This window comes from Crotalus tigris, unplaced genomic scaffold (genome assembly GCF_016545835.1).
Source record: "Crotalus tigris isolate CLP2741 ecotype Arizona unplaced genomic scaffold, ASM1654583v1 scf7180000020943.996319, whole genome shotgun sequence".
Classification (NCBI taxonomy): domain Eukaryota; kingdom Metazoa; phylum Chordata; class Lepidosauria; order Squamata; family Viperidae; genus Crotalus; species Crotalus tigris.
The window spans coordinates 72492-99846 of NW_024098271.1; the positions used below are offsets into that span (position 1 = coordinate 72492).

The 27355-nt window shown below is 38.4% G+C and overlaps 1 protein-coding gene across 5 annotated transcripts in view; it reads right to left on the minus strand.

The window, feature by feature from the left end:
- The window catches only part of HUNK (hormonally up-regulated Neu-associated kinase), a 60623-nt gene extending 39926 nt beyond the window's left edge, over window positions 1–20697 (minus strand). For 3 of the 5 annotated variants that reach the window (XM_039368886.1, XM_039368887.1, XM_039368885.1), the window contains exon 1: window positions 13970–14998. In XM_039368886.1, coding sequence (XP_039224820.1) covers window positions 13970–14224 — 255 coding nt within the window. In that variant the 5' untranslated portion in view covers window positions 14225–14998. Of the gene's footprint in view, window positions 1–4882; window positions 4998–13969; window positions 14999–20624 lie in introns of those variants that run through there. The other 2 variants (XM_039368888.1, XM_039368889.1) reach the window with 2 other exon arrangements.
- Between the last annotated feature and the right edge of the window lie 6658 nt (window positions 20698–27355).

A 27355-nucleotide genomic window follows, 5' to 3' on the forward strand; every position in this document is an offset into this window, starting at 1 on the left:
AAAAATTCAAGTCATGGCGTTTGTAAAATAGCGTGCTGGTGAGAAACAAAACACTGGTTTCTGTAATTACACTGAGAAAAAGACTTTTAAAAAGGAACCACATGTTCACTGCAAATTACACTGACATACAAATTATTGGAAGTAGATCATTTTACAAAAAGTTCTGTGTGTCTAGAAGTTTATTCAGAACTTTTCCTGAAAAAGTCTTGATGATCTTCTTGTTAAAATATATTTTAATACACATCAATAAAAACAAGTGACCCTTTTTACAAATTTTACAACATGTTATATCCCAGGATAGAGTTTGAAGCTGGAGGATTACAAAACACTAGCTTGCCATTGTCACAGAAGCAGTGAGTACAGTATTGCAGCCCTAGTGTCAATGCTCCAAATATTGTATATTCTTACTTTTGACAATATGTAGAATTGTCTGGTAATTATGGGGTTAATACAGAGCAGAAGGGGGGTTGGGGGTAAAGCCCTTGGGGAAAGAAAGAGGAAGAAAACATTTGACCTTCACACTAATTGGGTAATGTGAGATATGACTGCTAATTTAGGGAGGGAACATGTTGATAATTTAACTGCTCAGAGGAAGAGAACTTAGATCCTAGCATCCCTCCGTTGTGCCTGTGCCGACATTTTGTAACAATAAAAAACTTTTAGGAAAATAAATGCCTGGAAGTTCTTTGAAATGTTTCATTAGCCGGAACCACATCATGCTAGGATCTCACATTCTTTTCAATGGGGTCCCGAGCCCCATCCACTATCTCTATGCTTGAGAGGAGATGGCAAAGATTCGGGGAAGATCTCATTATGGAGAGAGAAAGATTGCCTGAGGCCAGCCCTGTGGCTGCAAACAGTTTCCCTGGGGGGGGGGAGCGACAGCCAGCAAACCGGGGGAAAGAGGAATTTGGCAGATTTCCCAGCTGAGAGCAAAGACTTCAACAACAGGCTGGACACTTTGGATATTTGAAAACCCTACACCTCACCCACTGGCAATTCTGGTGGCCGGGGCTGAAAAAGGATGTGGAAAACTATGTAAAAAGTTGTACTGTATGTGCCACAATGGAAAGAATCCCAGGAAAAACTCCTGGGTTACTGCAACCCGTGGCAGACCCTTCTCAACCCTGGGAAGAAATAGCTATGGACTTTATAGTAGACCTACCTGAAAGCAGGGGAAATACTGTCATCTGGACTGTAATAGACTTGTTCTCGAAGCAGGCTCATTTCATCGCCTGCAAAGGACTCCCATCTGCCCAACGACTGGCCAAATTGTTCCTGAAACATATCTACTGGCTGCATGGCGCCCCTAAGCGAATAATTTCAGACAGGGGGGTGCAATTCACAGCAAAGTTTTGGAGAAATTTCCTTACATTGATTGGATCATCTCAAGGGTTATCATCTGCTTTTCATCCGGCCACCAATGGGGCCGCAGAAGCCGCTAACAAAATGCTGGAGCAATATCTTAGATGCTACGTTTCTTACCAACAGACGAACTGGACTGATCTCCTCCCTTTTACGGAGGTGGTGTACAATAATTCTGTGCACAGCAGCACCGGCTACACACCTTTCAAAGTAGCCACAGGGAAAGAATTTAACCCAATACCTGAATATCCTTGGTTGCCCTCCGCTTCCCAGACACTTGATCAGTGGGTGAGAAGGTGGGAAGAAGTTTGGAAAAACACAAAAACTGCTTTTAAAAAGACTTTTGAAACCTATAAAAAGCAGGCTGATAAAAAGAGGGCTCCCCAAAGAACATTCCAAGTTGGGGAAAAGGTCTATCTGTCAACTAAATATCTACGCCTCAAATTGCCCAGCAAGAAATTGGGACCAAAATTCTTGGGGCCTTTTCCCATAGTAAAGATCATCAACCCGGTCACAGTAAAACTAAAACTCCCTAGACTTTTAGGGAAAATTCACCCAGTTTTCCATTGAAGCTTGTTGAAGCCTTATCGGGGCTCCACTTTAAGACCTCCCCCGAAGAAAGCACCTGGGCCCCTCATAGTTGCAGGGCGGACCCACTATGAAGTAAAACATATTCTTGATTCTAGAATTTTTAAAGGGAAATTACAGTACCTAATCCAATGGAAGGGATACCTGTTGTCTGAAGCCACCTGGGTGAAATCCAGTGAAGTGAAAGCTGACAGATTGGTCAAAAGGTTTCATATGAAGCACCCCAACAAACCAAAAGATAACCCTTAATGTATGTTTTTGTTTACTTTACAGGATCTGTCCTTCTTGTAAGGGGGGGCCGGATGTCAACGCTGCAAATATTGCATATTCTTGCTTTTGACAATATGTAGAATTGTCTGGTAATTATGGGGTTAATACGGAGCATAAGGGGGGTTGGGGGTAAAGCCCGGAAAAGAAAGAGGAAGAAAACATTTGACCTTCACACTAATTGGGTAATGTGAGATATGACAGCTAATTTAGGGAGGGAACATGCTGATGATTTAACTGCTCAGAGAACTTAGATCCTAGCATTCCTCCATTGTGCCTGTGCCGACATTTTGTAACAGTAAAAGACTTTTATGAAAATAAATGCCTGGAAGTTCTTTGGAATGTTTCATTAGCCGGAACCACAACACCTAGATTGAAATTCAAGTGTGGAAATTATTTATGGAGGAAATGCTTTAATGTCGCTCTAAGTATGGAATAGCATGAAGTATAACAGAATCTCTCCATGGTATGAAGAAAACTAGTGAGTTTTCCAGAAACATTTTTTCTGAAGAATGGTGCCAAAACATGTCTTATGAATGCTGGGCTCCAAACGTGTAAATCTAAAAACCCATAATCGTCTTTAATCATTGGAACTATTACAAGGAATGCAATGAAAGGAAGAGAACCATACTCCATAGGAAAAAGCAGGTGGTGCGAATGTAGTCTGCATCTGGAAGACAGTTATTGCTTTCCTACTTGTTAAAAGTAGACTTTAAAACAGCAACATAAACTTATTATTCATTTCACTATCTGATACATCCTTGGGAGTACTTCAATGCTGGCTAGATTAAACAAGACTACTGAAATATGATTGACAGGGAGCTAAATGGATATGCAGATAGCCCTTGACTTATGACCATCTGTTCAGTGACTGTTCAAATTATGATGGTCCTAAACTAATTGGGGTTACAACTGGTTCTCAGAGTTCTAGTCATTCCAGCACTCCCATGATCACAATCTGGACAAATGGTAACAGGCTTTATTTATTTATAAATTTTATTTGTTAAATGTATATGCCGCCCACCCCCCCAATAAGGCGGCTTTGGGCTTGCCCTTATGATTGGTTGCAGTGCCCCAGGATCATGTGATTGCCATTTGCAGCCTTCCCTACCAGCTTCCCCAGAAAGTCAATGGGGAATCTGGCAGGGAAAATTGCAAGTTGCTGGCATACCCACGTGCACACCCTCCTCCAGCCCCTGTAGAAAGCCATGAAGTGTGGTAAGGATAGAACAATTTAAAATATACTCAGTCCATACAAATCTTCTAAGAAAACAGACGATTACTTAACAAAGATGATACAGGACTTATTCAAAGTATTGTATCTTTCACAAGTTTAACACAAAATTATTTTACAAAATAAAATAAGTTATTTCACAGCTATTCCACTTCCTCCCACCCCACATTGGCTGAAAGGTTCTATCTTTCTCATATTTAACACTCATGTTTTTAGCCAATCATATTTCATTACTGGGAAGAGTAATAAAAATTAGCAGCTGATGAATAGGCCTCTCTGTAATTTTGTTTCCTATTCAACAGCAATGTGACAAAAACTACTAAACACAGCGTGAATGGGCAGGCAGGGTAGAAAAATATTTATGTACTTATTCTTCAGAATTATACCTTCCTACGTACTCTGGTTACACGTAGAGTTAAGAAGCAGAGAATTGTTTTAAATACACCAAAGGTTTATAAGAACTCTGCTTATGATGAGAACTATAGAACTGCTGGATAAGTTGAACCCAAAATTAAGAATGTTCTGCTTCAGTAGAAACCTCCTCCTTAAAAAAAAAAGTGGAACACGTGTGCTACTGTTTCCAATGCACAATGGTTGAGCATGCAGATGTTGCTCTTTAGGTCTTTACTGCATATTCTGAAAATTAGGGGTGTATTATTTTTCTTACACCAGGTAGCTGTAAGCTTTGAATTAATAAGTAACTTTTCATTTTAATGGATTTAAAGGAAAGGAAAAATATGTACATTCTGGGTTAGACATTTGATTTTCAATTTAAGGGAAAAAACATTTCTATTTGAACCTATCTGAATTACAGAATGGATTTCTGACTTAAATGAAAATAAGCACCTCTTTCCTTATCTGAAGGAACAAATTTACCTGGTGACCAGACTGCCCATCCAGCAAGGTCTAGAACAAATGTTCTGACTTTTTTTTAATGATATGTAATATCAGCAAACACAATAACATTGACTGAAAAGTAGTTCTGTATAGAAAGCTACAAAAATGTGGGAGAAATAAGGAAGCAAAGATGCAATATGATCTTTTACACAGAATTTACTCATTCAAACTAGGAAATTTCTATTTAAAATCTATATTACGACTAATGTTTAAATAAAATTATATTGTAGTCTATTTGGTTCTGGGCTAGAAGAATATAGAAAGCAGGCCTATATCTTGTTCAACAAATTATAGCTTAGCACAGACATGTACCCAACATTTTTGTTTGGTGTAATTATCCTCAGTAAGTTTAGGATAGTGTACTTATTGAGCAAGAGAAAAAAGTTACATGAAATAGGGCTACCAGATTTCCATTTTTATATTTCATATTATATACTTCTAAAACTCTTGGTTCTGCTTGATTATTGAGCAAAACGATGCATCACAGGGTAATAATTTTTGAATCAATATATCTCATAGGTACTAACTCACAGAATGCATCCAAAATCCAAGATCCATGACTCTATGAAACTGAAATTTGGCTAAGTTGTGGCCACTTTAGTGCTGCCACACTGAACTATGGTCACATGACTGCCATTCCCAAAACTCCTGCCAGTTTCCTGCAAGAAAAAAAAAATCAACGGGAAAGCCTGCAGGAAGTAAAATTTGTTCCCACTCCAACTGCTTTTTTGCCCGCCGATGATTATTCTGTTTCTCTGTTTAGGTAACGAAATATCTCTGAAACAATGACCCAATCCCAGCATGAGTTGTCTAGTATATAAATAAAGCTTCTTCTCCATTTCTGAGTTGTTTTGAAGAAAACAACTGTCTTCTGTTTGCTGTTTGCAAACCACAGTTCTTTTAACCAAAAGGGTTTACTAAGAAAAAAAATCTGGAGTCTCATACTGACCTGAAGCATTTTATAGTACAGTCATTATTTCTGAATGGGGACTTAACAGGAAATTTAGATCCAATTTATGCTGGCTAATGAAGAGATTATCAGTAAATATGATAATCTATTGCAGCTGTCCCCAATCTTTCTGGTGGGGAGGAAGGGATGGTTGTGTGCACATGTGCACAGCTCCATTTGCACAAATGGCAGGCAGATAAGCCTGTTCTCAAAAATGGAGCTTTGTGTGCTAGTGAGCACGGGTGCCCACTGCTTGTGCAATTGAACTTACATGCATGCCTGCTGCTCACACATGTGGAGCTGTGCGTGTGCATGCATTCACCCACCACTTATGTGGCCCAATTCCAGACTGCAGCATGGGAGTTGGGGACCCCTGATCTATTGCAGCTACCATTAACTTGATTATACTTATATTGTCATAGAAACACGCCACTCATTAAATAAAACATACTATAAATACTTCTGAAATGACAAATGTATAAGAATGTAGTATCAGATGTGATAAATATTACATTTTGGCAATCTTATTACCATGGCAACTTCAAGCAAATAAGAAAAGTATAAATTCATTTTCCTGCATATGTAATCTTACATTTCTTGTAATCCCTATGTAAATGTAAATAGTTGTTAATTCTTTACTTAATCCTATTCTTGGAGCAACCATACAATTTAGCTAAAATAACTTATAAGAATGAAATATATGAAGTCCACTGAAACACATACATAGATGATAATTCTACATCTGCAAAGAAGAACTGAAACTGTATTATTCTTTGTATACCACATTTATAAATAACCAAAGATAAAAGCAAGACATTAATGCTTGAAAGAAATAAAACTTGTTATGGTAGTATGTAGTTTTTAAAAAGTCCATGGAAGATGATCAGCCACCAACAAATTCAAAAAGATGTAGTACTCAGCTGTTTTTAGAAAGCTGTTATTTCTTTCATTATGAATTTGTGGAAGATTAACAAGAATTTACAGCTTTCAGCAGTGCTTGCTCTTCCTACATAAGCCTCCTCTGCATTTCCAAGATTCTAAAATACAGAGCATAGCAGCTGTTTGCATTAAAAAATAATATAAAAAAGACCTTTCTATAAAAAGATCCTTCTAATATTATTCTGTCTTTATAGTATAACCTGGTTATCTTTAGCAGTTACAAGGTAGTGCATTTCAAAATCTGATTTCATACAAAAAAAAAACAAATAGTTGACTTTTAAAAAAAATTTCAGTAGCATTAATGAAATGTATCTTTCAATAGCTGAAATTAAAGAATCCGAAATGTTGGCTGAAATATATAATTCTTTAATCACAGGATCCAATTCTACAAATAGTAAGCAATTCTAGCATTGTGGTTGCCCTCGGGGGATCGGGTGGGTGTGGACAGGGTGGGCGTGGCCTACTGGGTGGGCATAGCCAGCTCAACATTGTTCGTGTCAAGGGTACCTGTGGGGGCCTGGGCAGGAGTGGGACAGATCTGAGGGTCTCTGGCAGAAGGGGGTGGGACGGGGCAAGCGCCAAGGCATAGTCCATTTCTTCATTCCTCACAAAGGGTGACACCTCCCCAGCATGCACCCAGGGGATGGGGGCAATGCGGCAGGGCTGGTTCCTTGCTGTTTCCAGGCAGCCTTATGGAGCTAAGACTGAATGCGTTTCAGCATAGATGGCCACCACAAAATTGTACATTGGCTCCTGGCTGGCCTGGGCCAGGGCCAAGGCAGCGGGGGCCATTCCCTCACTCTTTCCAGGATGGCTTCGTGGGCCACATGAAACTACTTTGCGGGCCGCATCTGGCCCCGGGCCTTGTGTTTGACATGTCTGATCTAGAGCAGGCCTACTGTAAGAGTGGAGGGGAAGAATTATAGAAGCTATAAGTTTTATAAGATTTCTCAGCTTGTTATTCTTTCCAATCCAGTGTAATATTGGAAAGAAATTGTGTAAAGTGGCTTTGGACTCAACAATCTGTTAGCAGGATACCTCTCTGAAAACAAGAAAACAGGATTAAATTTGGTCTAGGACACAGGTGTCAAACTCGCGACGTCACGTGATATATCACGACTTTTTCCCCACTGGGGTGGGCATGGTTTTGGTCTGATGCTTCCGACCCACGGGCCGGCAGTTTGACACCCCTAGTCTAGGAGAAGATGGTGAAAGAAATACAAATTGAAACACTGATCCCATCAAGCTGGAGGCTGTACAGAAAAAAAATCCAGGAACAAAAATTTCCTCAGTGATCCCCTACGGGAGAGACAGTGGGGCAGCACCTGGACCACTGATGACACTTCAACTCTTAGCCCTGCTTGGTCATGGACTACAGAGAGAAATGCTTGCAACCCATTCTGACCTTCTCAGAGCACACAGAGGGGTAATGGTGATGGGGAATAGAAGAATAGAATGATATGAATGCAAGGTGAGGAGAAAAGAAATACATATGCATTGCACGTTATTTCAATACACAAAAGAGCATACAGATTCTTTCCATGGCAACTACTGAACCTAGAATTGTGGAAAAAATCAAGAAGCCATTCTTTACATACTTTCCCCAATCTGTTAGCAGCTACACAATAATAATTCAAAGATTTGGTTCCATTCACTGTGTCCTTAGTTAATCATCTCAAATATAATTAGGGCAACCACAGTAGGGTTACAAAAATACAACCTCCAATCTCTTTGCTGATGTCCAGGCTTTTGCAGCCCAGTTCTGATCACCCTAGCATAATTTCTTTTGCCTAGTTACAGGTCCCTGAGAAAATCAGAAAAAAATGAAGAGTGGTGCTGAATTGGATAGCTTATCCTGGTTCCAACATATTCTGTACATGCTAAATTTCGATGCTTGTATAAGTAAAGTATGATGTAATTAGGATTACCAGATCAGGCTGCACAAATCTGAACAATCACTGAGTGGCATACTTTCCAAAATGGTAGCACCAAGTTCTAACATAGCATTCCATTTCCATATCATGCTCTAAAGATTTTTCCTAACAATTAATTGGAACATCTTTTAAATTAATGTTTTAAACTGATAAGAAGCCAGCACAAGTGTTAAATATTTATAACAACTAACTTTAATAATTTTCAATTATATTTTTATTCCTTTCTAATGCCTAAGACATTGTTTTCATTTGTTTAATTTACTTTTCACAATTTTCTTGATAACAAAAGTTATGCTCTAATATTTGGAAGCAGAAAACCAACATTGGTGGATGAATAAGAGATCTATCTAATCTGCAGATAACGCAAAATTAAGTGAAATAGCTAATATTTCAGAAGACAATAGATAAAATCAAAATGATCTTGCAATAACAATTGATAGAAACCAAGCATAATCTAGCAGTATGATGTGGAAATACAATTATAGACAGTTTCAAAACAAGTATTGTTATCAAATAATGTATAGAAATCAGTCCACTTCATCCTATTTCAATTTCAGTTGTTTATTGTATCATAGACCAGCAGAGTCCTCCATGAACATGTGTGTGTTGTATTTCTATTTTAGTGATGATAAAAAACTTTAAGACAGAATTAAAATACATATATAAAACAACCTAACATATGTGAGATTCATAATACAGTCTACATTTAATTATAATGTAAGCAGCAGAATTATACTAAATATGATAATATCTAAAATTACAACGAAATGGTAATGTCTAAAATATAAATAATATAGTTACACAGAGTGAATTGCAGAAGATTAGTCCATCAGGGTCCAATGGATCTTCCATGCTGCTGCACAAGACTTAGCTATATGATCTCTAGCAAAAAGTAATTCATTTACGACAAGCATCTGGGCATAGGCTGAATCTGAGCGACCAGAATATCTACTAATTAGAGGTAAGAATCTACTGCTAATATTTTCCCTAGATCTGCTTGCCACTCTGTATCTTCTGTCCCTTGCTTCAGGGTTTGTTTTGCCTGATCTTATTCTGCTTGAGAACTGAAGAAGTAGTCTACATTTAAAAGATTAGATTCAAAAGCCTTGACACATGTGGACTGAAAATTGTCCTTAAAAATTAATGATAGAAATTAAGCTTCAAAAGCTTATAGAATCTAGACATACTCGACTCAACTTTTATCATACCTATCTCCAGTTGCATTTGAGACTCAGAGAAGTATCTGGAGAGCTGCTGTAATTAATTTAGATTGTATTCTCTTCCAAGGAGGTAAAACAAGCAGGAGGGCAACCAGAGTCCCATAGAGAAACTGGGCTAATAGCTTAGTTCAAAAATGTTTAAATATGGCTGGAACATAATATCCTCCACTTGGATCATAAAAGTTTGAGGATTGCATTGGAAGATCTTTGTCCAGTAGCAGCAACATATACACAGTGGGCTTTCCTTGATACAGTGGCATGCATGACTATCCTAAATACTTAAAGCAAGTCTCTTGTTCTATTTCACTGTCATTAATGCTCCAGAGACGGAACTTCAGCCTTTTGGCAAAAGCCATACTTTTGGTTTTCTGATTTATCATTTTTGCAGTACAGATCAAACTTCTCAGAGCTCTTTTAAGACATACCAGTGTTCTGGAACGAATTATACCCTAATTCTTTGCTGTAATCCCTGGTTTGTCAGGATGGAAGTTTAGACATCTCACATACCATTGATATAAACTTTGAAAAGTGGGGAGATAGAGATGAATGTACTTAGCCATAGAAAATAAGAGAAAATATGATGAACATCTCAAAGAAGTTCATGTAGAAGAGCAAGACTAACTTGCTATGATACCCGACTAACAGATGTGGAATAATGTATAAATTACACAAAAGCAAAATTCCAACAGAACATTAGGAAAAAAAATTCCTTACTGTAAGATCAGTCAATGGTATACTTCCCTTCACTGGATCTATTCAAGCAGCTATTTGCTGGAGATCCTTTACTTTGAATTCTTGCACTGAGCAGAGAACTCAATGCCCAAATGATCCCTTCCAACTCTAAAATCTTATGCACAGTTAGTTTAGAACAGTGGTTCTCAACCTTTTTAATGTCGCGACCCCCAACCGGTCGTAAGTCGAGGACTACTCAACTGGTGCAGCACCGTTTGCAGAATGGGACTTTTGGCGGGCTCAGCAGGGCAGAGACAGCCTGGACAATTCCTATTGGCTTTTGAAAGCCAATAGAATTAGACTCTATTCAAGAGAGTCTATTCTATTGGCTTTCAAAAGCCAATAGAATAAAAAGGAGTAGCACAGCTAAGGAAAAGGGGGAAAAAATGGCGGACTGTGTTGTTTGGCGACCCCCGTGAAATAGTCATTTGACCCCAAATGGGGTCCCAACCCACAGGTTGAGAACCACTGGTTTAGAATAAGCTCCATGGAGCACAGTGATGTTTTTAGAAAATATGCACAGGCTCATGTTTTAGAGCAATTGTAAGAAATACAGTATCCACCAAGCAACTATCTTTCTTTGTTAAATAGAAAATAGAAAACTAAATCAGATTCTGCACATTTACTGTGGTACATGTACTAATACTGTCTTCTAGAATCATCAAACCATTGTTGTGTCAAAATATATGCAGACTTTTCATTATTTCAAGAATATATTAGAGCTATGCCACCCTGATTTAAGGTTTCAGTGTTCCAGGCTATTACTTTAAGAGCTCAAAACTAATTACTAGTATAACAGGCATAGGACAGATGTAGCATAATCAAAGTATCTGGCCCCCACAAATTACCAATGGATTTCAAAACAATGTCTCAAGCAGGGGTGTCAAACTCAATTTCATTGAGGGCCGCATCAGCACTGCGGTTGCCCTCAGGGGCCCGGGTGGGTGTGGCCAGGGTTGGTGCGGCCTACTGGGTGGATGTGGATGGCGTGGGTGTGGCTAGTGGGATAGATCTGAGGGTCTCTGGCAGAAGGGAGTGGGACCAGGGCAAGTACCAAGGCGTGGTCCACTGGAGGAGCCTCACTGTTCCACTCAGGCCATGCAGGGGGGAGGGGCTTATGGAGCTAAGACTGAATGTGTTTCAGCATAGATGGCCACCACAAAATTGTACATTGGCTCCCAGCTGGCCTGGGCCAGGGCCAAGGCAGAGGGGGCCGTTTCTTCACTGTTTCCAGGATGGCTTTGCGGGCCACATAAAACCACTTTGCGGGCCGCATCCAGCCCCCGGGCCTTGTGTTTGACATGTCTGGTCTAAAGCACTGTGGTAACTTGACTGTTATGTAAGGAGGCCTTGCCCACTTTTTCCAGACAGACTAGAAGTATGTAAAGCCTGAACTTAATATGTCATTGATTATTGGCCTAAATATTAATTCAAAGAAACTAGATTAATCCTGAAAAAATATTAACAATGAAATGTTAGATAGGTACTTGGATTAAAAAAAATAAAGTCCTCTTCAAATTAACCTGGTAAGAAAATAACTTGCTACTGACTTTTTTTCAACTTCCCTGTTAGCCTAAATCCAGAACTATAATGGAGATCAGGAAGTTGAAAATCATGCAGAATAAGGCAATGGTAATCCACTTCCAGATTATTGCCAAGAAGACTACACTGAACAAGGCACAACAGTTATTTAGTATTATAATTAGTTATTACTTTTCCAACAACAGGTAACAGAAATAACTTACAAAATGTTTTACAGTTTCTATCACCAAATCACTTATCTCAGTTGTCTGGAATAGTCCTACTGCCCCCCCCCCCTTACAGTATTTTATGAAGAGTTTCTTTAGTAGCTTCATTTACACAGTAGTCTGTATATTTAACAAGCTCAACAAGTTACAAAACTACAAGTGAGTTTCCAATAGCCAAAAGGCAAAGAACTAACAGTTTCAGATTATTAAATATTATATTTTTATTATCTTGAAATTCAGACTTAAGGTGACTATTCTGGTGATCTAGAACAGGGGTAGGCAACCTTGGCTCTTTTATGACTCGTGGACTGAGCTATGCTGGCTCAGGAATTCTGGGAGTTGAAGTCCATGAGTCATAAAAGAGCCAAGGTTGCCTATCCCTGATCTAGAACATGAAGAGATGGGTATACTCAGATGAATGGCTCCTTACACTGACAATCAAAATACACTATGTAACTATTCTGACTTTTTTTTCCTGGTAATAAAAATTAAAAGAATGGGAAAACTTCAGAGCAATTACAAATGAGCAATTTTGCCCTGCAAAATTATGAGTATGGGGCAGAAAGGCAGAAAAATAAAAGCTTCTCTGGGACCACCCCTAATTAATTCTATTGCAATAAACTAGAGTCGTCAAACTAGATATTCTGGAAATGCATTGAACAATGATCCAATCAACAAGAATAGGAGTTATGCATGTTGTCTTCCAATAAATTTCAAAGAAACAAGTTGAGGAAGGCTGTAATAGCCTATCACAACTTTGATTATTTCATGTTTTTTTATCACTAAACACCAGTAAATTCACTAAGTATTATGTACATGGGCCTAGAATTATATCTCTTGTGTCTTATATGGTTTTGGGTGCTTCCAGACAAGATTTTTTTCATAATTTAAACTGCTTAGTTTGCCAGATTTTGGGGAGGAGTGGGCAGATGACTGGAGAAGGATCAGACGACGGGATGGGTAGCTATTCTTTGGGACCAGTGGAAGATATCTGGAGACATCCTTTGTCTTCTTACTGTTCCCTAATATTGACATATCACTCCCTCTTTCCACCCTTACTTCATTTAAAATGTTTCAGATGATGTTTACAAGTAAGGCTTTGATTTGCAATCACCCTGCTTCAAACAGAGAACTCCTACGTGTTCATGGGGAAATTTAAGGGCTTCAACAGGGAAGGTTTCTAGCTCTGCCAATTAAAATATATTGTAGATTTTTTAAAAAAGTCTTAATGAATCCCCCCCAAAAAAGAAAAATAAACAAGTAGCGGAGAAACACGAGAGGGTTGCAAACAAAAGATTATGACATCTGGACCTTCTGTAAAATATTGGGAACAATGCAAGGATTGTGCGAAACCTTAGCCTTCCACTTGTAACCATTCCTGTTCTCACGGCTTCTTCTGACCTTTTTTTTCCTCCTTCCCTCAAGGGGGCTTCCCATGGAATTGCATCTCCAATACTACAAACCAACGACCATTGCGCAGCAACAACTCTTCTTTCTTAACTGGAAAAAAAATGATCAAGAAGACAAAAGGGTCTGAAGCTGGAAACCATCGGGTGAGCCATAACTGCATAACTGGCGATTGCCCCGAAGCCTTGTTAAGAAGCAACGAGGCAGAATAGCTGGCTGTGCAGTATCTTTCGACTGGAAGCGTCAGGCGCCCTTCGTCTGGAAGCCCCTCAACAATTGCGAAGTAAAAGCAGGAACGTCTGGGGAGAGAGAAAGCAGCGAACAGCGGCCCTTGCAGGCGGATTAGGAATGGGGCTTGGGCAGCGGCGTCGGGATGGGAAGACGCGGTTGAAAGCGACTAGCTAGAGGGGCTAGGAAAACGGGCCTTTTCCACGGGCTACTTTGAAGAGAGGGAAAAAAAGACCCAACTTAATCCGTGGAAAGGGCGGTGCTACAAAAGGCTCGGAGCCGGGCGATACCTAACTAGGCGGCGGCCCCGTCCTCTCCCAAAATGGGAGGAGTGGAAGCGGCCGCGCTAGAGGCTCATAATGTCTGCGTTGAGGGGGGCGCCTAATAAAGACTGCCTGGGGTTCTTTGGCGGGAAATGGCTCAGGCGAAGAAGAACGGAAAGCGCTGCAGTAAGAAGGTACCTTTTCTCCGGTCACAACATGCAACCCTTCTCGCACTTTGGCGAAGGAGCCTTCTCCCAACTTCCGGCCGATCAGGTAGCTGCCGACCCGCTGGGTGTGCTGGAATTCTCGGATGCGCTCCCGGGAGGCCGAAGCGTTGACCCAGGCGGCCAGGAAGGTCCCCTCCGGGCTGAGGGGAGGCGTCGTAGGTTCGTCGTCGCCGAAGCTCGCCGCCGTGGGCTCACTCAAAAGCCCGTCGCCAGCAGCCGCCGGCATCCTGCTCTTGCTGCAACCGCCGCGTCCCGAAGCGAAAGCACGGGCTGCGTCTCTCCCCTTGGCCCCTTCCCGCAACTTGCACCCCTCGGCTAAACGGCGGCGGCACCGAGGAACTCCTCTGCAAAGCCGCCGCTCTCCGCGGTTGCTGCTGCTTCAAGTCTGCAGCACCAGCTCGCCAATGTGATCAGCACCTGGGAGTCCACGTGGGGAGTTGAACGACGGTCTGGAGCGCTTTGCTTCTTAGTCAAAATGAAATAAGGACAAGCCGAAAAAGAGGCGGGGAGGGGGAAGCCAGGAATCGATTTCTCCGGGCGGCCAGCCTGGGTTTGTCGAGATTCCAGGGTAGCTGCGGCGACCACGAAGCTCCGGGCTCAGCTAGGGCGAGCAGCACAGCCACAAAGCTAAGGCTTCTCCTCCTCCTCACGTTGAAGAGGGAATCCGAGCCAGCTCCCGCAGATCAATTGTCTCCAGCCTCCTTGGAAGCCAGTTGGCTGCCGGTTCCTCATTGGATCTGTCGATCACTTGTCCCCTCCCTCTCGCATCGTGCCTGGTTAGCTAGCTGCCTCGCTCTCTTCCCCAGCGCCGCTGCTTGGGGCGCCTTTCCCCTCCAGCTGGTGAGGAGGGAGGGGGAACGGGGAGCAAAGACTTCATTCAGGCTGAATTTACCGTAAATGTAATCCGATCGGTCGGTTAGGCGCAGATGCAGTGAAAGAAATAATGAAAATCGACAACGACCGAGATCTTGAAGTTCGGGTGACTCTTCCCCGTTATTCCCTGCCGTTCCCCCCCCCCCCGCTTTATTTAGTGCAATTTGTCTCCTGTACTAAAGCCAAGCCACATCACGAGGAAGCTCGTTTCTAGAGAACGTTAACACGAGTTACCTTAAATGCACGAAGATGCTGCATATTTCTATAATTAGGACACTTTTTGCACGGCTCTTTCCTGAGCAAAGCATTTATTTTTCTCCAGATCGTTTATTCTTACCCCGACAATGTTGTTACGCTGCTTCTCCCCCCCCCCCTTTTTTTATTTTGCACCTTTTGTGCTCAAAAGCACTTCACTTTGTTTTCACTGTTTTTTCTGCCGGTGAAATGAGCTTCTGAGCTCAGATCGTGATAGCTCTGCCAATACAAGTATAATGCTTCCTACCTCCCTTTTCTGTGGATAAAGATTTGAAGCTGAAATGGCAGTTTCCCTAGCAGCTGAAAGAAAAGCTCCACCTTTTCTTATACATTATTTTGATTTGGAGCGCTTGTCTCCATTATCAACATCTTGTTTTATCTTAAACCTAGTTTAATAACTTGCTAATATAGCAAGTATAGCATTCTAGAGTACTCTGTTCGATTATACTTCTATACAAATAAAAATAGAGACTTTGAATAAATGTGGAACTCTCAGAACAATTTAATATCAGACAAAAAAATACATAACATCTGTGGATCCAACAAATCTGCCTCCAGTTCAGTTATCATAAAGACTGAATAAAAAACATTACAGTTGCCACATAAAGATTGCTCCAAATACTTTCACATGTGGTAACTCTGTTATGAGGGCTTGTAAACATTTCAGCATAAGCCAAACCAGAAAAAGGAGGGCCTTTTGGGAGTTAGCAAGTGTAGAAATATGAAAAGGCTACCATATGGCCTTTGATAAAGTAACTAAAATAAGGAAATTAATCAGCTGAAAAGAAAGAGTGATTATCTATATTTCAATTGGGAGTCCATTCTGGGTATGGAAACATTCAAGATTGTTCAGTACTGACTGGTGAAAGAATGTATAATAACTATATTTTTTCTTCTGCTCCAATAGTTGGCCATCCTTTTCATGGCCTTGGAAAGCTGTTGAACTATGTTTATATAGCAGTCTTTTTTTTTTTTTAGCCTGAGAACTGTTTTTTGCCAGATTCTTGTTTTGGTCCACCTCTTTTTCCACTGACCTATTCCCTCTCTCACTGAGCTCCTCCCACTCCCTCCTTTTAGCAGGGCTGCTGAAGAACATTAGGCCCATTTATCAATTTCCATTTGGGAGGGGGCTGGACCTACTGAGATCTACAGATTCAACCTTTGGGCAAAACTTCCTGTTTTTAAGAAAATGTAAATCTATGATTAGAACTAAAATTATTAACACTGCAATATTCCCATTTTTTTCAAAATTTATTGATGTAAGATGGCATTGAATTGGACTCAATCCCTGACAACTGGCAATTATAGATAATTAGCACTGCTTAGTCTGATTAGTATCCAGTTTCAAAAATTCTATGATATGCTAATTTATGGCATGGAAACAATTTCTTTACATTCATCTACCAAAGAGAATACCTTGGTTGGAGTCTGATACTTTCATATGTTTGATTTCATTTTACTCTTGAATATTGGGAGAAAACTATCATTGTATTCTTTTGAATGCCAAGCAAGATTCAAACTTTCAAAACATTTGATAATATCATCAAGGTTTTGTATAAGAAATTTACTGCTAAAACATGATTTACAATTTGACTGGGAAAATGTTACTAATTCTGGTTGAATTAATATTGATTTTGACCTCAGGCTCATTAATCTAGGACAGGCGTCCTCAAACCCTGGTCTGTGGACCAGCACTGGGCCTCAGCATGCCATCAACCGGACCATGCAAATAAGTAAAGCCCCATCTGCATGATGCAGGCAGTACAGGACACCACGCCCCCTCTAGTCCGTGGAAAAACCTCTCTCCACAGAACCAGTCCCTGGTGCCCAAAAGGTTGGGGACCTTTGATCTAGGATATAGAATTTCAAGCTTTGAGGAAAGCTGATGTCCTTTATCTAGCTACTTTCATTGCTGGGAAACACTAATGCAGAAGATATAATTGGCTCAATACAGAAGGTGTAGCTGATCTGGACTAGAGTTATACTAGTTTTCTACAGAAAAAAAGCCATTTTCCTATAGCTGAAACTTCCTTTTTCCATTCTCTTTGTCCCAGTAGTCATTTGGTACAAGTGAGATGTCATTCCGCTTGGGTGAAATACACTGAAATTATATTTGATCCAAGTTAATGGTTGGTGCAAATGGAGAAGGAAGGGAGGCTACATACTAGGGCAAATGATATTTCTTTGACATTAATGGATTATTCTCTATATATTCTTGAAGTAGCAGCTGAGACATTAGTTTGAACAATCACACCATCTCAGGTAGATTTTTTGGAAGTTCCCAAGGAACGGAGCGTCAAGGAATTAAGAAAGCACGATTAAAGATGGTTGTTATATGAATAAATAACTTTTCTAGGTAGAATGGGAAGATCAAGAAATAACTTAAAACAGTTTTAGTTCACTCAGAAAAAGGTGGAATATTTTTGACCTTTACAGTTCAAAACCTGCCAAATCTTTCTAAGAAAGGCTACTGATTAAAATAAAACCAGAAGCATTTCAACAAAATACAAACAAATCCCCCAAATAAATGCCATTCACTGCTCGTTCTGAGAATTTTTTAACAGCCAAACACTATACATTCCATTAAGAAGGGATATATTCTTTAACAGCCAAACACTATACACTGTTTGGCTGTTAAAGAATATATCCCTTCTTAATGGAATTCACTCCCTAATAATTGGAAGTTTTATCAGAATAATATATATATGAATATGAATGTGTGTGTGTGTGTGTGTGTATAAACAAGGTTTAAAGGTTTCCTCTATCCAGTCATGACCGACTCAAGGGGACAGTGCTCATCTCCGATTCTCAGTCTAGGAAGCCTGCATTGTCTGAGAGACACTTCTGTCATCATGCAGCTACCTGTAGCATGAAAGTACGGAATGCAGCAAACTTTCCTGGATTGCGAACCTGGGCTGTTTAGCTTTCCAGCTGACAAACTCAGCATCTTAACTGCTGACCCATCACACCGCCCATATGTATATGATGTATATGTATATATGTCTATGTACTGTATATTACCTGCAACCATTGACCACTAGAGCTTAGATAGCTCCTAAAGCTAAAGCACTGTATATGGTCATTTAAAGTATAAAATTCCATGAGTTCAATTCCTAGTCCAAACCGCATAGACCAACATCTATAACATCTGAGAATAACATCCCGACAAAGATGAAACCAGCCACATGATGCCTTCCCAGTGGTCAAGGTCCTAATAATTAGATATTTCTCAATGAGGCTTTTATAATACAATATTAAGCTTTTTACAATGTATTACAGATAGGCAGAGGTGTTCTCTTATTTTATTTGTAACTTCCCACATATCTTCACTTTATTTAACATCTTTTTTTCTATTTTTTCTAAATAATCCAAAATTGTACAATATCCCCCTCCCCATTTAAAACTTCTGGAAAAAGGGGAAAAAATATATAAACTCTATCAAATATGCTCTTAGAAGTGCAATTACCTTGCTGTGTTTTTCACAGATTTATGCTGTAATAATTAAGAAGTAGATGCTACAGTAAACGTTGAGTAAATTAAAACATTTAACTGAAAGCCATCTTTTTCTAAGAAATTGATGTCCTAAAATAGGAAACATTACTTTTTTCTGACTTTAGTATAGGACAACACTTGCAAATGAGATTTAGCAATAATTGTGTGATAATTCACACAATTAACTTGCTTCAAGTGGGTGTTTGTGCTGTTTTTGTCACTAATGAAGACATGAGAGAAATCTGCTGTTGAAGAATTGACTTATGGAGAAGGTGTTTTAAAATATTGCTACATGAACATACTTTTGAGTATTTTACTGAAGCTAGATAATTAAATACAATTTTAAAGAAAGTTTTAAGATATGGAACCCAATGCAAACGAGCACAGTTTCATTTAACTATACTACAAATGTGTCATTTAGTATATTTCATTTATGTAATAATGTTACAGTTAGCAAGCTAAGCAGGAACCTGCAAGAACCACTTACTTAGTAGAAAGGGCCTTAGAAATAGACTAATACAGCATTTGTTACTAGAGTAAAATTATGAATAGTAAATGGAGAGAACGATGGAGAGCATTAATTTTCATACGAAGAATCTGTAAAATTCAGGGAAGACCTCATTCTGACTTCATGAGTAAATTAGGATTTAGCTACAGGGCACTCTGGCTTATATTTTCTCTGCTCACTTGCGCTCCTATTCCTTCTTACGCTTACTTCATAATAGATGTTGATTAAATTGGACAAGCTTTGAGTCAAAAAGTTTGCATTTAGAACACATTTGAGAAAAAGTTAATGAATCCTAAAATAAAATGTGTCACATAAAGTTCATATATTTATGAAGATGCGTGACAAACTTTTGATAGATTCATTCTACCTTAAAATTACATCTACTGCTATAATTTTCCAAAATGTGGTAACCAAGAAAAAATCCATACAGAAAGCTAATGTTGGTGACATTAGCTTTTTAATAAGCACAAGGCGTAGTTATTTGTAGAACTGCCTGTCTCTACCTATCTCTGCATATCGCTTTGGCATTGTGAGCAGTGTGGGCACGCTCCAGGTATTAATGTATTTGACAGTGTTGTGTTGTATTGTGGGACATAGAAATCTTCTTTGTTGCAATGTCTGCCCTGTGGAATAGCATCCCACAAGAGATCCTGGCTCTGTTGGCCTTTAAACTAGGAGGTTAAGTGAACTCTGTTGACTGATATTTTTTTTCAGTTACAGTTTTTTTGATTAGATGTTAGAGACATATGTTATACTGGTTGTTCTAAATATTTATTTTATATTTTGTTGTTTTTAACCTTCATGTTTGCTGACTAAGTTTACTGCAAGTGAAAGAAATAGCTATATAATTTGTATAGCTAAATAATACTTTTAAGTGAAAAATGAGGAAAAGATTAATAACTCTATTTTGCTCCAGTAGCTCTAAACCGGGGGTCTTCAAACTTGGCCCTTTTATGACTTGTGGACTTCAACTCCCAGAATTCCTCAGCCAGCGTGCCTGGCTAAGGAATTCTGGAAGTTGAAGTCCACAAGTCATAAAAGGGCCAAGTTTGAAGACCCCTGCTGTAAACAGTATAAAGTTTCTCTTCATAATAAAAGGCCTGTGAACTATGTTGGATAAAATTGATTTAGACAAAGTCAGCCAACTCATAACTAAGGTGACTTGAATCCAAATCTCTCTAATCCTAGTCTACTTCTTAATTATTGCACTGGTTTCATCCTTGCATGTTTTATTCTGTTGCCTGATGGTGTCTAGCATGGCCTCCATGCTCTGGAAAATGTCTTCCCCTGGAAGTTCAGCTTGTCACAACATTGATGGACTTTCAGATTAAGATAAACTCCTATGGTCATCTGGAGTTTTGCAGTCCAGATCTTATATCCCTTTTTTAATAAAGAAAGTCAATGGCTATAGCAACCTCAGCTATTAACTATGCCAAACTCTCACTGACAACACTCATAAAAGAATAAATAACAGCCATGATCAGCAAAGTTTGCTCACCTGGAGAGAAGGAAAATAGCAACTACTCTTTTTCACAGTGCTCATCAAGCCCCAGTGGCTTGCTTTGAGGAGTCCTTCCTCAGAGGGAAGCATTGTGAGCATGGTGTCCATGGAGACCATCTGTGCTGTGGCAGTACCAGCAGTCTCCATGGACACTTCGCCCACAGTGTCTTGCTCTGAGAAGGAGCCCCTTTGAACAAGACACAAAGAATAAAGCTGGTAGAGGTAGCAGCTGCTTTCACACCTGAGGTGGGACATGTCTTGGGCACCACTAAATATACTTAATTTTTGCACTGAAAGTCATTTCCACTGCCAGCCCTGCTGTTTTCAGAATGTTTTAGCTCCATAGATCACATTTTACTTTCAGTATGACCACTTACACTACCAAAACTGTGGAATGCATTACAAAAACACAAGGACAAAAAAAAAGGAGGCAAATTGGCATTAAAGTAAGCCAAGCCACTGTTATCGGGACTTGTAGGTAAGCAAGATTAGTCCTAGTTAGTATTTGGTTAGGAGACCACTAGAGAATTCTAAGACTGTAAACAGAACTGAGTTATAAACCCACCTAGCCACACATCCAAAAGAAGGCAACTGCCAACTGCTTCAATGCTATTTGCTAAGCCAGCTGCCTGGATATCTCCATATGGTCACCAAAACCCTCGCTGAACTTTACTCTTACTTTACTCTTAAGTACTGGTGAAAACTTTATAAATAATGAACAATGTTTTTATATGGCAGTGCAGTAAATCATACTGTAACATGGAAGATTTTATCTAGATATCCATCTGTTTCTTCTACTGTACCTGATGTCCAGATTGTCTTAAACGACAGCTTTGAGGCTTCCACTCTCTCTTCTTTCAGTCCCTGATATTTGAACTGGGTATAGGTGACATAAACTTTAAAGAAAGAGCATTTTTCAGTAAAGGATTATTTTCTATAAAGGAAAACACATGGCCATCCTAACCACATGTATATCTGTCACTGTGGATAATAATTCAAGCATATAATGAAGAGAGTTCTAGTCTGAGGAAAGCTGTGCCATATTAAATCTGTTTGCTTTTAAGTTACTTTAGCTTCCTTTGTTCTTTTAAGAGCAACATATGATCATTGTTATCCTCTGGAATTTTACCATGGTGTTATTTATATCTGGTATTTTTTTATGACAGATTTTTTTGTTTATTTATATATAGTATTTATTGATTTATGATCTTCTGAAATTTCAACAGGCATTTCACATATTTAACTACTCATCTTTTATATTCTTTGTAAACATTTTAAATCACATATATACTTTCTTTTGTTCTAGTTCAGTCAGAGCTCTTGGTTTACCTTAATAAAGGTAAAGGTAAAGGTTTTCCCTGACCAGTTTTGTCCGACTCCAGGGGATGATGCTCATTTCCATTTCTTATTAAATTTACATGCTATAGTTTATAAATCAGTAAGATTGAAAACAATGTTTAAACCAGAGCAGAGTATAATCTTGGTACTTATGGCTAATTTTTAAGCAGGGTTATTTTTCTGAAGTGGAAATTTCAGAATTTCTTTTTTATTTGTTTTTTGAAAAAATACATGATACTGGAAATTTAATTTATGTAACATTCAAGATTCTCCTCCTCCTCCTCCTCCTCCTCCTTCTTCCTCTTCCTCTTCTTCTTCCTCCTCTACTTCTTCCTCTTTTTTAAATTGCCATTTTTGAAATTTATTTCAATATTTCAAAGTTTATATATATTCCATTTTATACATGTCTTAATAACACATATCAATGTTTAAGAATATCAATCATTCTTAAACAATTTATTAGCAATTGTTTGTGGATATAATACCTTTTTAAATAAATGTGTAAGATATAATACCTTTTTAAATAAATGTGTAAGTGTTCTAATGTAACATTTTCTTACAAGCTGATTGATATATTCACACACTATGCAAGAGAAATATGTTTGTTGGTGGTTATGGTGGTAGCATTACATACCTCAAAAGGCTGTATGTTAAGCCAGACAAAGAGCAGTGCAGACTGCTGCTTCTGCACAGTTACTTAGCAACCATACAGTGAGTACTGAAAACAAAATATTGCCATACAACATTTAACATGTTGAACCTGAAATAAAACCGATAATGTATTTGGTAAATATATTACATATAAATGATTTTAAAGTGTTGATCAGAAAGAAAGAAACAAGAAAATGCCGTGAGTCTTTTGATGATATTTCCACCTCCTGATGGGTCTGTACCTAAAAATCCTGCTATAAAAAAACTTATCAGAAACACTGACTCCCACACATGTTGCTCCTGTCTCCACGTTGCAAGTTAACTGCACTAATGTACTTACTGTTTTTATTGAATGTGTGCTACCAAGCCAATGTTGACGCTTAAAATCACATAGATTTTCTCCACAATGATCTTTTCACAACCTGATCCTTGAGGTATTCCAAAGATACAAATGTCCTTTGTCATAGCCCTTTTCATGTCCATAGACCCAGAATTAGCCAAAGAATCTATGACAACATTGATCCATAGCGCACCCAACTTAACCATACACGAAGATTGAAAAACCCAGGATTATGGATTTTATAAACCTCTGCGTAACCACATACTTTCAATTAGATGGGCAAACCTATCAACAAATTAAAAGTATACCTATGGGATCACCGCTTTCAGGATTCATAGTGGAGGTCATTATGCAAAGTCTTGAAATGATAGCACTTTTACAAATACAATCCAATATATGGGTCAGATATAGATTGTAGAGGATACCTTCACCATAATAAAAAAGGACTAATTAGAGAACACTCACAAAAACATCAACAATATCTTCAAAGGAATCCAATTTACCAGGGAGAAGAAAACAACAACTCACTATCTTTTTTGGACATCCTGATCAGCAGAGACTATGATGGCAAACTAGAAACACAAAAACCACCTACACCAGTCAAGTGCTCCACTAACTAAGCAGTATCCTAACCTACCATAAAATAAAGCTGTGTAAGAACTCTATTTAGACGAGCACAAACATTTCAGCAATAGCAGAGAAAGGAAATAGATATACAATATCTTCCAACAAAATTGATATCCACGCAACTTTATTGAAAAGTCCCTGACCAATCAACTCAACATAGCACAACAAACGCAAGCTATAAAAAGGATAATGCTGCCATACATCAAAAACTTCTCAGAAACCACCAACCGACAGCACACAAACCAACTAAAGCTCTCCAGAACATCCTAAATAAGCCAAAAGACCCAGGCATAGAAGTAAAAAAAATGTAATGACTGCAACAGCCACTATGTAGGCCAAACAGGCAGAAGACTAGCATAGTGCATTCATGAACACCAACTAGCAGTCAGAAGACACGATGAAAATTCCTTAATTTCACAACACATGGACAGACTTAACCATAGTTTCAACTGGGAAATTGTGACCATCCTAGACCAAACCAAGTCCAAAACTGCTAGAAAATTTCTTGAAGCCTGTCACTCTGACAAATTGGCCATCAATAGACACATAGACATAAACAACATCTACATACTGTACAAAAGAGATAATCAACAAGACAAAAAGGGAACAAAAGACCAAAACACCTCACCACCAGCAATCAAAACACAGATGAGCATAATTTAACACCAAGATTAACATCAGACAATAATCAAGAAGTAAACAATACCTCAATCAAGGAACTGCCAAACAAGCTAACATTAAACAGCCCAACCAAAGAACCTCCACCAACACCAACTTCCAAGTGTCCTCAATGACTCTCTGAAAGAATGCAAATGACCAGTTGTCTGCAAGGAATATAAATCCTTCCATTCCCCACCATCCAGTCAGAGTTGAAGAAGCTTCTTGGATGAAAAGCGAAATGACTTCAAAGAAAAACAAGAAAGTCCAGTTGTCTCTTGAAAAGTCACCTCTGGGCCAACCATGACCTGGATGACTGAGAATCTCCATAGACATTCAGACATATAAAGAACTATTCTGTAGACAGTTAAAGATTTAATATGACCAAATTTAAAAGCAGATCATAAATTTATGGAAATCAAAAATAGTCTATCAGAAGCCCCTCTTTCCAATAAATTATCACCCCCCTCCAGTGCATTTTTATTACTAATCACAAATTTGCAAAATCATTGGTTTTCCTTATTCTATGATCTTCAGAAAAACTAATTCTGGTTAGTGTCTACTCAGACCAATTCCAAACTTGATTGGGAATCTCTTAACTGCCATTTGCTTGTGCATTTTATAATCTTGCAGAATTCTTTAAGAAATACCAGAACTAAATGTTGTTTTTTAATAATACAAAAGAGACAATATCTACACAATTGAATGGAAGATCACTTCATCAGTATAAACGACAAAGTGCTTTGTTATGGTTCCGGCTAATGAAAAACTTCAAAGAACTTCCAGGCATTGATTTTCCTAAAAGTCATTTATTGCTACAAAATGTCGGCAAAGGCATAACGAAGGTAGGCCAAGATCTAAATTCTCTTCCCCTGAGCAATTAAATTATCAGTATGTTCCCTCCCTAAATTAGCGGTCATATATCACAGTTATCCAATTAGTGTAAAGGTCAAAGGTTTCCTTCCTCTCTCTTTCCCAGGCTTTTCCCTCCACCCTCTTCTGTTCTGCATTAACTCTAAAAATACCAGACAGTTCTGCATATTGTCAAAGCAAGAATATACAGTATTTGCAGCGTTGACAGACATACTCCATTTCATTTGGAAACCTTTTATGTTCTTTGACTTCAAGAAGTTAAGGAGCATAACATGTTTACATTGCTCACTGTCACCTAAATATTACTTTGAAACAAGAATATGGTGACAAAAAGTACTGAAGTATATAACAAGAAGAACATTTTTATACCTCTTCCCCAAAGTCAAAATCTAACTGCTGTTTGAAAATGGATCTTACTGCCTAGTAAAGAAGTTGACTTTGGTCTATGAAAATAAAGGGCAAAGATTCTTTGCTAATTTTAAGCAGATTACAGATAATTTTCCACTTGTGCAATAATATTTTGTCCTGAATGATGCAATGTTCAGTTTATGTTGGTTATCTGTTATGAACGTGAAGCAGAGAAACAGATGCTCCAGATTGCATTACATTTGAATAGGTTATCAAATCTAGTCAAAGATTTGTATTAGATTTGTATTTGTATTAGATTTTTTCTTTCATTTTGTCTATATTTTTCTATTTCATATATTGTCTCTATTTCTCTATAAAAATTATGCACATGGTTTTGTATCCACTTTCAATCAACTTAAACATGTACAAGGATATTATTTATGTTTAGAAACTTCTTATTTCTGTGTGATAATCTGCATTCTACTCTAAACAATTTACAGGAAATTTTGTGGCAGACCATCTCCATCTTGTGTTCCTTCTGGAGCATTGCATTTTTATATTTAAAATTAAACAGATATTTTTGTATTTTATATTTTCTTGTTCTAATAACATTTGTTTATTTTTGTGGACTTTGTCTATTTCCAAAAGGCTAAATAATCCAACTACAAATCTCTAAGCTCACAGACAAGTTGCATTTAAGAAATTATTTCTCTCAACTTCTTTTTTCCTCCTTTTAATTTTCAGAAAGTCAGTATAAAGACAGCCTTGTCTCTCTCACATACTGAGATTAGAAGGAAACTCCTGGAGATTTGGTAGATAGGTGGTGACATTCAGAACTATAAAACTGTTTATTATAAAGTGGTGTAGGGCCCATAGGGTTTCTGGCAGAGGATGTTTAAGATCTTTAGAATTCTATTCTAGGAGCTCAGCTACTATACTATACCCCCTTCCTTGGAGAAGTTGTCAAACATACTTCCTGGAGACAAATAGCACATAAATTGCAAGGAAAGAAGATTTGTGTATTCTGGAGAAGGAACTGCCCATTCTGAGTTCCCCTAAAATCGGAGCCATGGGCTATCTGGAGTAAAAGTACATTTATGAATTCTGACCATAGAATAAAGAGGCATAGATGATGCTTGGCATCTAGAATTTGAGGGCAATATTCTTGGTCCCCAGGGTTTGATATCTAACCTTTTCCCAATAGCTACATTTTCTGAAAAATTGTCAAAATTTTATGATTAACTTTGAATGCATGACTAATTTTTACTATACTCTTCAGATGTTTAACTAGAGCTATTTCTTCCCTTCCAGACATGAATTTCTCTACTAATTATTTTAACTGGGAGCTGAAGCCAATTAGTGTTGGCAGGAAAAAGATAACCTCCTATCTATGTTCCACTTTGTGGCTGCCCATACCACCTACAAAAGGTTTAGAAATAACTCAGTATTTAAGAACTTTGCCTCAGCTGTTTGTATGAAAAAAGTATATAAATGCATAAAACCAAGACCAACATATATTTTCAGCTCCTACTCTAATTACGGTCCTGGCTCAAACTATTTAATTAACCCTTAACTTTTGGAGAGAAAAAGTCATGTGGCAAAAGCAATCGTGTTTATTTTCCATAGTTAGAATTTATTCTTAGTTTGAATATGCAAAAATCCAGAAACTCTGAGAAAAAAAAATAAGAGCATCCAATCTAAAATAATCAAAATTCCTCAAAGATGAGTCTCTCCTTAGGCAGAATCTATATTCCACTGCTTTTCTTAAATTTGTCCTGATTAAAAATATTTGTTTTCACTTTGCTTGCTTTATGTATTTATACGTAGTTGAAAAGTTAAAAAAAATTATCAGGACAATTCTCAGGAAACCACATGGAAAATGAGTGTTGCATTT